The sequence below is a fragment of the Thamnophis sirtalis genome, unplaced genomic scaffold (assembly GCF_051295495.1).
Source record: "Thamnophis sirtalis isolate CommonGarterSnake01/CBP01778 unplaced genomic scaffold, rThaSir2_p1.2 scaffold_14, whole genome shotgun sequence".
Taxonomy (NCBI): Eukaryota; Metazoa; Chordata; class Lepidosauria; order Squamata; family Natricidae; genus Thamnophis; species Thamnophis sirtalis.
Window position 1 is genome coordinate 1420346 of NW_028261394.1, and position 13830 is coordinate 1434175.

Genomic DNA, 13830 nt, shown 5'->3' on the forward strand with positions numbered 1-13830 from the left:
CACACCAACTGGCTTCCCACACTCCGTTCCCAGGTAAAGAAAACAATTGCAAAAGCCATGTGCTTTTAAAGCCCTCTTTCTCAATCTTGGCAAACTTTGGGAAGGGGAAATTTCAACTCCCAGAATTCCACAACCTGCAGGCGCTGCGCTGAGGAATTCAGGGAGTTCAAGTCACACACCCTTAACTAACTTGCCCAAGGTTGAGAAACCCTGTGCTGAAGGGGGCCACAGCCCCCTCCTCCTGTCCCCCAACTTTCCCCCCTCGAGTCAGCCTGAAGAGCCCGTTCTCCTCCCGCCTGTTCCCAGCTGTGCCTCTTCCAGATGTGTGGCAGGAACCCAACAGGTGCAGTTCTCCCTGCACGGAAAGCACAATTCTAACACCCCCCCCCGCCCCTGTCCGTCCCCCCCCCCCATCAGCCAGTCAACTGGACCAGATTCGAAGCGCAAAGATACGCCGCCTTGCCCGGTTGGCAAAGATGCCTCCAGTCTCTCGGGAAGCCCCCGCGGCTCACGTCCTCCCCACCCCCGCCCGTTCCCCCAAAAAATCCCTCTGCCAATTGAAAGAAGCGGAGGGGCGGAGCCCCAGGCCAGGCTCCTCCCCGCCCCTGGTCACAGGTCTGAGCTCCGGTTCACAACTGACCGCGTCTTCTTCCAGCCGCGGCAGGAGGCTCGCGCAGCCGGGAGACACCCCCCACCCAGCGCCAGTCCCCCGTGGGGAAGTGGATGGATTGGCCTGGCTGGCTTTTTCCTTGAGACCGAGGACTGGAATCACTCCGAAGGGGGCTCCTCCACCCGCCCGCCCTCCTCCAAGTCTTCTGCCCCATAAGGTGGGGCTCCTTCAGCCAGGGGGCGAAGGGTGCTGGGGACAGCTCCAGCCGCGATGAACGCCTTCGAAGAGCCTTCGCTGGACGGCATGGATCTCTCGCTGACTCTTCATGAAAGCACCGAGATAGACACAGCCCTCCTGAGCGACATTGACGGTAGGGAGATGGGGAAGGGGCGCCTCGCCCTCTCCTGGGGAGCCCTGGCTGGGGAAGACGCCCCCCCCCCCCACTCCTCCGGCCCCGGGAGCGTCGGGTCAGGAGGTTCCTCCGACGGGTCTCCCCACCCACCCCTCCTCCGCCCCCGACCGACTTCCTTTTCTGGGCTTTTTGCAAAAGAGCGCCGGACGCAGCCGAGTCTCTCTCTCTCTGTGTGTGTGTGTGAGCGCGCGTGCGTGCCCAAAGTGCCTACTCAGCCTTTTACCCGGGTCGCTTGCCCACCACCCCTGTCCTCCCGCCGGTCCGCAATGCCTTCCAGGTGGGTGGCACTCCCAGGTTAAGGAGGAAAAGCGGGGCTCCCCCATCTGTCGCGCGTGGGAAAGGATGGGCGTCTTTGGCGAGGCAGGTCGGGAGAAGATGGGAAGCGCGGCTGCCAGGAAATTGGGGAACAGGGTTTATCCCCCTCCTTCCTTGGGTGGAAGAGCCGGTGGCATCCCTGGCAGAGACCCTCCCGGTGGGGTGGACTTTAGTTCCCATGCTTGGCCAGAGGAGGCTGGGCTTCACGTGGAGCTGAGAGAGAGAGAGAGAGAGTGCCAAGATTCATGCGCTTCGCCAAAGGGCCGTACAATCCCTTCGGGTCATTGTGACAAGGCGGTGGGCAGCAGAGGAAGACCCACGGAACGCAAGACCAGCCTTTGGGGTGGAACAGCGCGGGGGGAAAAGCCCCACCAGTGCGTCCCCCCCACCCACCCACGCGAAGCTTGGGCTGGGAGCCAGGGCTGGCTGCTCTCCCTCTAGGCCCTGCCCACCTCTTCCTCCCGGGTGTCTGTGGAGGGGCCTGACGTCACGGGTCGGGTTACTCTCGGTCATTTGCGCTGGGAGGAAAAGGCTGGGGGTCTTCTGCAGAAGGAGGAGCTGGGCAGGGGGGCTTCCCAAGGCTGGACTGTCTTGGAAATGCTGCCCGGGCAACCTTGCAATTGGCAATTGGCACTGAAATGCACGATTGCTGCCTGCTGTTATAACTGGGCTCCTACCCATCCCCTTTTCCCCTCTTAAAGCCCTGTTTCTCAACTTGAAGATGGGTGGACTTCAATTCCCAGAATCCCCCAGCCAGCATCTTCAGCCTGCCTTGGTTGAGAAAGACTATTAATAGCTCTGCTTATCCACCCATCAAAGGGTTCTGCTTCACAACAGCCAGCAGATGAACCTTTGCCCCGATGAGTTGACAGTCTTAAACTGGACAGAGGGAAAAAAAAAAGGAATTCAGCTAAACATTGAGAGTAAGGAACTTGGGTTCAAGTCCACTCTCAGCTGGGGAAGCTGTCTGAGTGGCTTTGGCCCAGGTGCATTCCCCACCACCGCAGACTACCTGGCAGGATTGTTGTTCTGGAGAAAAAAATTCCCAAGGAGCACTTGCGATATAAACCTCCCTGGATGTGTGCAGGAGAGGAGGAGGAGAATACATCTAATTTAGAAAGGAGTTGACACACGTGTTTAGGCTTGTTGGCAGGGTAGACGGTTTCTCCGTTGCCTTGGATCAGAATGCCCATGTTCCCCAGCCATCGTCACTGTGTCCGTCCATGTGAGCTGGGGACGATGGGTACGGCTGCCAAAGTTGTCAAGATGGAGAAGGGCTGTGAAAGGATTTGGGGAGACATTGTCGAAGATATTTTAGCAAGTTTTTCTCAGCTTCCGTGACCCAAATTTCTTTTTCTATACACCCCTAAAAGGTTGTGGAGCTCTTGCCTCACAATCAGGAGGCTGTGAGTTCAATCCTAGGTGGAGGTAGATATTTCTCTCTCTGGGCACAATGAGAATAGACTGCTGAATAAAAATCCTCATTGGCAACACTGGCCAGTAAACACTCCCCATTCAGTTGCCTAGACTGCACCCCGCAAAGGATTATGGGGCCATTAAGAGGGGATGAGGTGGCGCAGTGGTTAAATGCAGCACTGCAGGCTACTGCTAGATCAGCAGGTCAGCGGTTCAAATCTCACCGGCTCAGGGTTGACTCAGCCTTCCATCCTTCCGAGGTGGGTGAAATGAGGACCCGGATTGTTGGGGGCAATATGCTGACTCTCTGTAAACCGCTTAGAGAGGCCTGAAAGCCCTATGAAGCGGTATATAAGTCTACTGCTATTGCTATTGCTATGATGATACACCTCTCAAAGGTTCAACACCCCTAAAGTCCCCCTTTGTACACTTTATTGTGTTTAACTTTTAGCCCCAAGAATTCCTCTGCCGTTCCATTTGAATTTTTAATCTGAGCTAACTAAAGATCAAATGATTAGAGTCCTGAAAAAAAATCTAGTAAAGGGACAGATTTAAGATGTGTTTTAAAAATAAGCATCAGATTGGATTTTTGAAAACTCAGCAGTGACTGCTATTAACAGGCAGCTGGGGCAGATTGTGGGGGGGAGGGGGGCAGGCTTGCTGTTTAAATCTAGATTGGGGACCACAGCAGGGCCCAGACCAGCTAGAGAAGGGTCATCCTTGTCCTTAATCTCGCACACCTTCCTTTTGGTGGCAAAACTTTCTATTTCGGTGTGATTGTGTTGGCGGTTGTCTGAGGTCGGATTTGCTTCTTTTTGGTTTATTATTCTGCATCTTCCTCTATTTCCTGCCTCCCGGCAGACTTCAGGCAGTTCCCAAAATTTCTTTTAAATTATCCCAAGAAAAAATCACAATGTGAACGAAGAAGCATCAATGCAGCAAACCGTAGGATTCCCAACTGCTTTAAATGAGATCCAGATATATATTTTTTAAAAATATGAAAAATCACAGACCCACTTCTCCAAAAAGAGAAAGAAACCAGAAAGACAAAAAACAAACAAAAAACGAGAGAAGGGAAAGGAGAGGAGGAAGGAAGGAGAGAAGAAAGAGAAGAAAGGGGGGTAGGAAGGAGGGAGGGAAGCAAGGAGGGAAGGAAGGAGGGAAGGAAGGAGAGAAGGAGAGAAGAAAGGAGGGAAGGAAGGAGGGAATGTAGGAGAGAAGGAAGGGGGGAAGGAAGGAGGGAAGGAAGGAGGAAAGGAAGGAGAGAAGGAGAGATGAAAGGAGGGAAGGAAGGAGGGAAGGAAGGAGAGAAGAAAGGAGGGAAGGAAGGAGGAAAGGAAGGAGGGAAGGAAGGAGGGAAGGAAGGAGAGAAGGAGAGAAGAAAGGAGGGAAGGAAGGAGGGAAGGAAGGAGAGAAGAAAGGAGGGAAGGAAGGAGGAAAGGAAGGAGGGAAGGAAGGAGGGAAGGAAGGAGAGAAGGAGAGAAGAAAGGAGGGAAGGAAGGAGGGAAGGAAGGAGAGAAGAAAGGAGGGAAGGAAGGGGGAAAGGAAGGAGAGAAGGAGAGACAAAAGGAGGGAAGGAGGGAAGGAAGGAGGGAAGGACAGAAGAAGGAGGGAAGGGGGAAGGAGGGAGGGAAGGAAGGAGGGAAGGAAGGAGAGCAGGAGAGAAGAAACGAGGGAAGGAAAGAGGGAGGGAGGGAAGAAGAAGTAGGACCGTTGTAAGATAAGATGGATCTATGGGATGGTAAGAAAGCAATCTTCAAGTATATTGTCAACTGTAGGGAAAAAATAGTTATAAATACATATTATTAAAACAGTTATGACATCATATAATTGTGAATGTATATATGGAATTGATAAAATAATTTTTTTTAAAAAAAAAACATCCCAAGAATCAGACCTCATCCAAGCCACATCTTGTGAGACACTTAATTATTTCTTTGCTTATTTCTCAGATATCGGTCCCCTTGCAATCATAAATCGATTCTCTAAGAAAGCACAAAAACACCAAAAATAGATGCGGAAATACATTAGAAACCCAACATTGCAATCCATGGCAATGTATCTACCCCCAGCCCCAAAGTCCTGAGAAAGTTTTCAACCTTTTCTGGAAGACAGGTAACCCCAGGTGTGTTTTTCCACACCTTAAATCCTTCCCTTTGCTCTTTCCAAGCAAAATCCGTTTTGCTTTTAGGAGACACCGTTTGACACCTCAACACTGGATATTGTCCCAAATGGGACACCTCCTTCCTGTCTTTTTCTCCTCTCCAGATGTGTGGAGGCTCCCATCCTTCCCCCAAAATTAGATGGGTCGCCTGATCAATTGTGGGAGATGAGGTGGCCGGAGGAGACCCATCTTGGTCTCCAGAATCCAGGAGGAATCTGTTCACCCTTTTTCTTACCAGCCGATGGTCCTCAGAGCCAGATGCGTTTGTGAGCCGCAACATGCTTTATCAGCTGTGCGACGTGGCTTTGGATGTGGCTTATGAAACACTCGTGCCTTCAGAGACCATCGGCTAGTCAGAAAAAAGGATGAACTTGCTCTGAAGTTTTGGAAAGGTGAGGTCAGAATCTCCCAGGACGTTTTGAGGATGTAAGAGGAGGATGTTGAGTTGGGATGCAAGAGTCTACACCTGCCTTAGACTCTCTTGTGTTCCAATTGTTGTCCAATTGTTGACAATTTGTTAGTTGCCAGCTTCTTCACTGTCTACACCCCTCACCTAATAGTAGCTTCATCTCCAGAGATCACATTGACCACCAACAACAACAACCTTGGGAAGCTTTGAATTCAGCTTCCCTCAAAGGCAAGCAAACTCAAAAGCAACCAGCTTTTGCAGACTTTTAGGAAAGGGTTTTGCCGAAAGCATCCATCCCCAAAACCTCGGCTCGCCCGTCGTGCAAGACTTTCATCCCCATCATCCCCAGCCATTGATCAGGCTGGCTCTGGTGGAAACCAGAGTCGGATAGGGCTGGAGGGAAATCACAAGCAGGTCCAGATCCGTTTCTGCCTGCTGGCAAGGTTGTTAAGAACACAAGGAAAGTTTTGTGTGTGTGTGTATGTGTGTGTACCCACATCCTGCCTCGGGGGCCAGATTGACAAGGGGCTTTTTTAGACCCTTAGCTTCCTCATTCCACCTTTTTTTTTCCAGTTCAAAAGTTTTATTTCTTTTAAAACAAACATTTCATCATTCCTCAATCAGTAAGACATCGAAGTACAATTTTTTTGTGTGTCAAAATAGTTCTAGTTTATCACCAAATTCTTGCCTAGCCTAATGTATACCCCTCCCTCCCTCCCCCCCAACCCCCCTCCTCTCCCCCCCCCCGACTTCCCAGAACCCGTACACGGTATGGATTTTTAACAAACACAGTCTAAAATCTATTGAGAAAAAAGAAATAAAGAAATTAATGACATTCTACATTGACCTTAGCTTCTTCTTGCTGAACCAACTTTAAACAATTTAAATCATTTCTGATCTTAAGCCTAGGCTAACTGGAGTTTCTTGGTCCCGTATTTATTTCGTATATAGTCAATCCATTTTTTCCCAGTCTTGTTTATATCTCTCATTTGAGTGGTCTTTAAGATATGCCGATATCCACCTTTAACGAGCTCAAAATCGGGGTAGCCCCTGGGGCATTTAACTTGGGGTGGCATCTCTCCCATCTAGGGGGGGGAGTGAAGCATGTTTCAAATCCAGAAAGAGGGAGCCCCCAAGGGAAGCTCCTTTGCAACGCGCTCCAGCCCCGTACGGGTTAACTGTGCAATGACCTGGAGTAACCCTCGCTGCCGCCAGAGGCAGGGAAAGGGTTAACGCCGGATGCACTGCAGTAACCCGGGTGCCACACGCTCCAGCATTGCAGCAGCTCCTCTCGCCCAGCCCTGATTGGCCCAGCCTGATCACCTCATGCTAAATCTGTGATTCACCAAGCAACCCTCATTCCATTAGGCTACTGGTGGTTGGGGGGGGGGAATGAGGAGGAGGAGGAGGAGGGCCCAGAGGGGAAAGGGAAAAAACCCAGCCAAACAAACCCAGATCCCGAGTTTCCCACAAAGGTGCATAACCAGCGTTGGCAAGCCTTATTTTCCCCCCAGGAATAAAAATGGGTCTGGTTCCTGCCCCTCTGGACGGCGCCAGATTTGCCTTCTTGCAACGGGACGTATATTTCCCCCCTTCTTCTTGCAAGCTTGGTCCCTTTTTTTTGGCTCTCCAGATGTGCACCGCTGGGGTGCAGCAGGTGTTGGAAGTCCTTTCTGGTAGTGCCCGGAATGATCCTACAGGGTGGAGGAATTGGGGTGCAATGGACCTCCTCCTCGGAGTTGCGGCCTTTGGTGCCCGCCACTATCGGCCCAGAGCAACCCCTTTTTCTGCCCGCAGGATTCCAAACCGTTCCATAATTGGAAATGGCAATTGGTCAAACTGTTTTCTTTGTTCGATTGTTTGCTTGCTGGAGAGGAAAGAAGAGACAATATTTTCTTTTCGCTGGCTTTTATGAATAACGGGGCAAAGGCTCCACCGTCGCACCCAACACACGTTCCAAGTGCCAAGAATTTCCAATACAGCGGAATGCTCCTTTTAGATTTAGAATGACTGCAACAGCCAGGGAATCCTGCTCTCCCCCTCCTTTCCTGGGCCCGAAAATGAGACAAGAACAGCTGGAATTCGGTTAATTTAAGGTCAGGTCGTGGGAGGCAGCCAAAATAGGAAGCCTGTTTCCCCCAAAGTGGAGCAGGGGCAGCTTTTCCACGCTGAGATATGATTCTTGGGAATGATCGGAAGCGGGCGATACGGGACATTGGATCCTGGAATGTGGAACCCAGATTTGGTCGGACCAAGATTAGGGTTCCAGGGCTGTTTTCCTTGAACGTACATAGAGAGTAAGTGGGTCAACCTTCCCCATGACCCAATTCTACCCGCCTTCACTTCCCTGGCTGAACATGAGGATGTAGAGGAGAGTCCTGGTCTGCAGAAGCCACAGGCTAGGACAGGGACGGTGAACCTTTGCGTCACCAAGTGCCCAAACTGTGTGCGCACACCAGAGCACTGGAAACCCAAAGACCAGCTGGCCGATGTGCCCAGGTTTTTGGGGCATTTTTTGGGGCCCTTTTCAGGCTATTTTCCGGCACTCTGGTGCTTGCGAAGATGCACGCTGGAAACCAGAAGGCAGCTGGCGATGGCGAGCGTGCCCACAGAGAGGGCTTGGTGTGCCCCCTCTCTAGCATGGGTGCCCTGAGTTCGCCCTCACGGGGCTGGAAGGACCCATATTAATTCTTCCTTTGTAATCCTCCCCCTTCTGACCCGGTTCCTCCCCACTCCTGGAGTTTGGTGCCCTTTGTGAGCAAAGCTGTTTCCCTTCCAGTTGAGGAATGAATGAAGGCATTTTGCACTCCTTCTGGGTGCCAGTCCATTCATTTATAAGCCGTATTTCTCAGCTTCCCGGATCCTTCCTGGATCGGGATGCTCTGTGCACAGTCACTCATGCCCTCGTCCTTTCTCGCCTGGACTACTGTAACGCTCCCTACATGGGGCTGCCCTTGAGGAGCACCCGGAGGCTTCAACTGATCCAGAATGCAGCTGCGCGGGTTATCATGGGGGCACCCAGGTGCTCCCATGTTACACCCCTTTTAGGCGGCCTGCACTGGTTGTCGGTTGTCTTCCGGGTGCGATTCAAGGTACTAATTATGACCTTTAAATCGCTCCATGGCTTAGGCCCAGGGTACCTGCGAGACCACCTACTGCCACCGGTAGCCTCCCACCGTCCAGTGCGATCCCACAGAGTTGGCCTCCTCAGGGTGCCGTCAGCCAGAGAGTGTCGGCTAGCCACCCCCAGGGAGGGAGCCTTCTCTGTGGGAGCGCCTTCCCTCCAGAATGAGCTGCCCCCGGAGCTTCGCATAATCCCCGACCTCCGGTCCTTCCGACGCACCCTAAAAAGTTGGCTTTTCCAGCAAGCCAGCCTGGCCTGAACAGAACAAAATAAATTATTTCTATTAAAAATGTTTTTATTTTCCATTTTTCATTTTCATGCAGTCACATATATACTGTGCATAGCTGGGGCCATACAACATTAAACAATAAACACAGCCATTCCTCTTGTCAACAATACCCCTCAAAATAAAAATAAATAAAATAAATAAATAATTATTGATTATTGTTAATTTTAATTGAATTTGTTTTTTAAAAATGTTATTGTTAATCTTAATTGGGTTTGTTTTGGATATTCTATTTAATTTTTTAAAAAACTTTTGTAATATGTGTTGTTGTTTTTTAAATGTTGTACGCCGCCCTGAGTCCTTGGGAGAAGGGCGGCATATAAATCCAATAAACCAAACTGCCCATCCCCTGCAGAGAGTTGCAATCCTCAGGCAGTTTCTAGGAACCTGGTCAGGGTTAGAAGGAGGGGATTCCATGGATCCTGGCTCGAATGCATTCCTCATATCAGGCAGGGCTGTTTTCCCTTCACCCCACACCGTGCTTCAACCCTACAAGCCTCCCCAAGTCAGTGGCTTCGTCCCTTTGAAGTCCTCCCAGTTCAGGGCGGCTGAATGGCGCTGAGAATTGACCGACTGGAAGAATTACGTTAGTAGACTAAAGAGAACAGTAGTAAGATTGTTCTTTGTTGCGTAACTAATTAAGAACTTAAAAATAAAGGGGAATCCGGATATTATGAAGGCTGGAACAGATTTTATGATTAGTGTAGGACAAGGTGACAAGACTGGAACAAACTGTAAATACTGTGATTGGACAGAAGCAGAGGTTATGAAAGTTTGAGTTATGAAAGTTTATGAAAGTGGGTTCCTACCGGTTCGCACCGGTTCGGTAGAACCGGTTCGTCAAATCTACCGAACCGGTTAGAAGAGGTTCCACCAGTGGACCCGGAAAGCAGGCCACACCTACAGAAGAGGTTCCAAACATTTTTTGAAACCCACCACTGGCAAGGATCTTGTAACTCGACAGCTTTAAGACTTGCGTGCTTCAATGCCAGAGTTTCTGAATAGCTACTTGGACCGACCTAAGTACTAATTCATAATTTCATATCCGGTCACATGGGCGGCAAGCCACTCCCATCCGGTCACATGGGGGACAAGCCACTCCCACAAAGGAGGCCACACCCACAGAGTAGGTTCCCAACAATTTTTGAAACCCACCACTGGACAGAAGGATAGATAATGTATTAAGTAGGCAAACAGTCAATGGACGAGACTAATTGTGTATAATGTGATTGTATGGTCACTTCGACTTTGCGGTGCTGCCTTGTTTTAAATGTAAAAACAATAAAAATATATATTTTAAAAAAAGAATTAATGATAGTCTATTGTTAATGGTGGAAATTTTTTTTGAAAGAAATGCTCTCTATACTTAAATTGAATGAGAGGGTGTATGCTGTTTCTAGCAATGGGGAAAATAAGAAATGAACATTTGGTGTAACTTTGAAGGGGCAATTCAAGATATTGTTTATGTCTTAAGAAAAAATAACTATAAAGACGGAAAATAATGGAAGATAATAATTTGGCTGAAAGTGAAAACAAAACTATGATGTAAAAAGGACTATGTAATTAAGAGGTAAAAGAAAAGACTCGGACAACTCTTGGTGCCTATAACATGGATAATTTTTTATTAAAAAAAAAAAAAAAACCTTGAATGGGAAAAGCAGAATGATTCCAATCCTGATTCTCATTCTTCTCTGGGCTTTGTAGATATGCTCCAGTTGATCACCACCGAAGACCAGGACTTCTCTGGTCTGATGGACACGCCTTTCGGCTCCCAGCTTCCTCCTGATCTGAACCCCCATGGGCCCAGCCTCTTCAGCAGCTACTTGGAGGCCCCCTCCTCCACAAGCTTGTTCCACCTTCCCACCCCATCTCCACCCAGCTTCCAGACCCTGCCCGCCGCTTGCCTGAACATGCCGCCCTCTCCGGTGGGTGTCAAGGAAGAACCTCTGGCCCCAACGCTCAGCCCGGCTCAAAGCCAGCTGCCCACCAGCAGGATACCTTCTCCAAATATTGTCCCAGCTGCCCAGATGCCTTTCTCCACCCAGCCCTTGATGGATTTCCAGAATCAGAACAGTATTTCTGGTAAGGATGGGAAGAGCGAAGAGCTGAGGGTTGTAATGTTTGAGCTTCTCACTGGATTTCCATTGAAGCCATCTGAACTGGTCCTTGCCTTCCATCAAAGCTTCCCTGAGCAAGTAGGGAGAAGCTTTCCACTGCCTAGTAACTTGAAAGCACAGTGGTTGCTAAAGGCGCAACCACAAGGTCTGGCTAAAGACGTTGGCTGTCCCAGGAGAGATGACTTGCTGGAGGTGGGTCTGAAGAACCATACGAGGTTTTCAGACCATCTTTCAGGAAAGACTTAGGCTCATGGGCGCTTGTGGATGGTGTTTCCAAGGTCTCAGGGTTGGAAAGACAGGTCTTGAGGCCTTTGCCCTCCAGTGCTGTTGGATCACACCACCCATCATTCCATTGGCTCTTTGTGTTTCAGCGGGGTTCTTGAAGGCACCTCCAAGATCAGCTCTACCCGTGTTTGCCAGGCTTCTGTGGGCGGGTGGGCTTATCCCAGGGGTCTCCCCAGTTGCTTTGGAAGACATCTCCAATCTTTGGGGGTTTCTTCCCCAGCTCCCCAGCCAGGAGGGATACCCCAGCAGCCACCGCAGGTCTCCACCAAGCCCCAGCAGATGCAGCCTCCTCCGAAACCAACGCCGTTCCAGAACATCGCCCCCCAACAGCTTCTGGCTGCCAGCAGCCCCCAGGTGGTCCAGCAAGTGCCGGTGAGTGGGATGTGGCGGGGTGGCACCACCCTCTTCCTCGGTCCATGTTTGGGCTTGTCGTGACTTCCCACCGTCTCCCCACAGGTCCTTCTGCAGCCCCACTTCATCAAGGCCGACTCCCTCCTCCTGACCACCGTCTCCGGAGCCAAGACGGCCAACACCAGCTCGGTGGTCACCTCCACAGCCTTGCAGATGCCAGTAAGACCCCTGTTCCTCTGAGTCTGGCTTCCCTTGGCTCCATTTCTACATTTTTTTAAAAACAATTCTCAGACTTTTGGGTTGAGGGTTCTCTCCCCTCTGTTCACCCACAAATATCTGCCAAAAATTTCACCCCACTCCTTTACAGCAGCTTATTTTTGGGGCCCACAATAGTGAGAGGATGTTGAGGTGGGGCGGGGGGAAAAAAGCAGAATTTTGCCCAGCTGCTCCCACATTGAATTAACTTAGCAATAGCAATAGCAGTTAGACTTATATACCGCTTCCTAGGGCTTTCAGCCCCCTCTAAGTGGTTTACAGAGTCAGCATATCGCCCCCACAGTCTGGATCCTCATTTCACCCAGATAGATAGATAGATAGATAGATAGATAGATAGATAGATAGATAGATAGATAGATAGATAGATAGATAGATAGATAGATAGATAGATAGATAGCAATAGCAATAGCAATAGCAATAGCAGTTAGACTTATATACCGCTTCCTAGGGCTTTCAGCCCTCTCTAAGCAGTTTACAGAGTCAGCATATTGCCCCCACAGTCTGGATCCTCATTTCACCCAGATAGATAGATAGATAGATAGATAGATAGATAGATAGATAGATAGATAGATAGATAGATAGATAGATAGATAGCAATAGCAATAGCAGTTAGACTTATCTACCGCTTCATAGGGCTTTCAGCCCTCTCTAAGCGGTTTACAGAGTCAGCATATCGCCCCCACAGTCTGGGTCCTCATTTCACCCACCTGGGAAGGATGGAAGGCTGAGTCAACCCTGAGCCGGTGAGATTTGAACAGCTGAACTGCAGAACTGCAGTCAGCTGAAGTAGCCTGCAGTGCTGCATTTAACCACTGCGCCACCTCGGCTCTATCCTTTTCCTCCACTTCCTCCGCTGATAAGAATGAGCCCTGGTGTGTGAATGCTGAGGCATGAAATGTACGTTGGGCTAACAATATGTGCTACCAGAGTCCTCCTGGAATGTCCTTCGTCCTTCGCTCTCTCCTCAGCCAGCAGAGACCACCTCCTGCTCAGCCCGACTTCTTCTCCCCAGGACTGCTGATGTTCACAGTGAAGCCTTCAAGTTCTCCTCTCGTCCCCTCTCTTGCAGACCCTGGTGAGCGGGGGCACCATCCTGGCGACAGTGCCCCTGATGGTGGACACCGACAAGCTGCCCATCAACCGCCTGACCGCCGGGAAGCCTGTGGTCACCCAGAACAAGGGCGAGAAGCGCACCGCTCACAATGCTATTGAGAAACGCTATCGCTCCTCCATCAACGACAAGATATCTGAGCTCAAGATTCTGGTTGTGGGCACAGAAGCCAAGGTAAGCTACTACACCTCTTTCTGTTGGGTTGGATGTCCTGGGAGTGCAGAGCCTTGAGTCCTTCCTTGGGGCACTCTCTCCTATCTTAGCTGTCAGGAGTTTTCACCTGTGGACAGGTAGATGACTCTGTTTTTTTTTTTTTTAAATAAAAAACGTTTATTTCCATTTCCATTTCATTTCATACAATCACATGTATACTGTGCATGACCGGGGCATATAACATTGAATAATAAACACAGCCCTCGCTTTCATAGACCATACCCCCCAAAATTCAAACCCAATATGCCACCTTGACCCACCATACACCCTCTTTCACCCCCTCCAACTTACATTCTTCCTTCCAACATTCCCCTCTACTACCTACTTCCCCTCCCCCTCTATCGCTCCTCTCTCCCAATACACTCCCTCCCTTCCTTCTCCTCCTACCTCCGATCCTCTCTCCCACCCTCTCTACCCCTCTTTCTTCTTTCCCTCTACTCCTCCCTTCGGTGTATTTCTATTGTCTATCAATATATTCAGCTTGTCCTATTTTTACACTAACATTAAAAAGCCACAGTATACAAGTGCAATCATGTGCTTTGAGATCTAAGACATATTATATTTCCCCCCTCCCCCCTCCCCCTAAACCCCCCCTCCCTTCCCTCCCCCCGACTTCCCAGAGCCCGTACACGGTATAGCTTTTTGACAAACACAGTCTAAGGTATCTTAAAAACAAAGCAGAAGAAAAGGATCGAAAGGATCTCTGCGTTGAACTCAGCTTCTTACTGTTACCCAAGCTTT

At 49.9% G+C, this 13830-nt stretch overlaps 1 protein-coding gene across 1 annotated transcript in view; it reads left to right on the forward strand.

The window, feature by feature from the left end:
- Positions 1-618: 618 nt before the first annotated feature.
- Positions 619-13830, forward strand: part of SREBF1 (sterol regulatory element binding transcription factor 1) — a 28953-nt gene continuing 15741 nt past the window's right edge. Inside the window, exons 1-5 of the mRNA XM_087729104.1 lie at positions 619-980; positions 10441-10818; positions 11359-11510; positions 11595-11708; positions 12835-13050. Of these exons, the coding sequence (XP_087585230.1) occupies positions 881-980; positions 10441-10818; positions 11359-11510; positions 11595-11708; positions 12835-13050 (960 nt within the window). The 5' untranslated portion in view covers positions 619-880. The remainder of the gene's footprint in view (positions 981-10440; positions 10819-11358; positions 11511-11594; positions 11709-12834; positions 13051-13830) is intronic.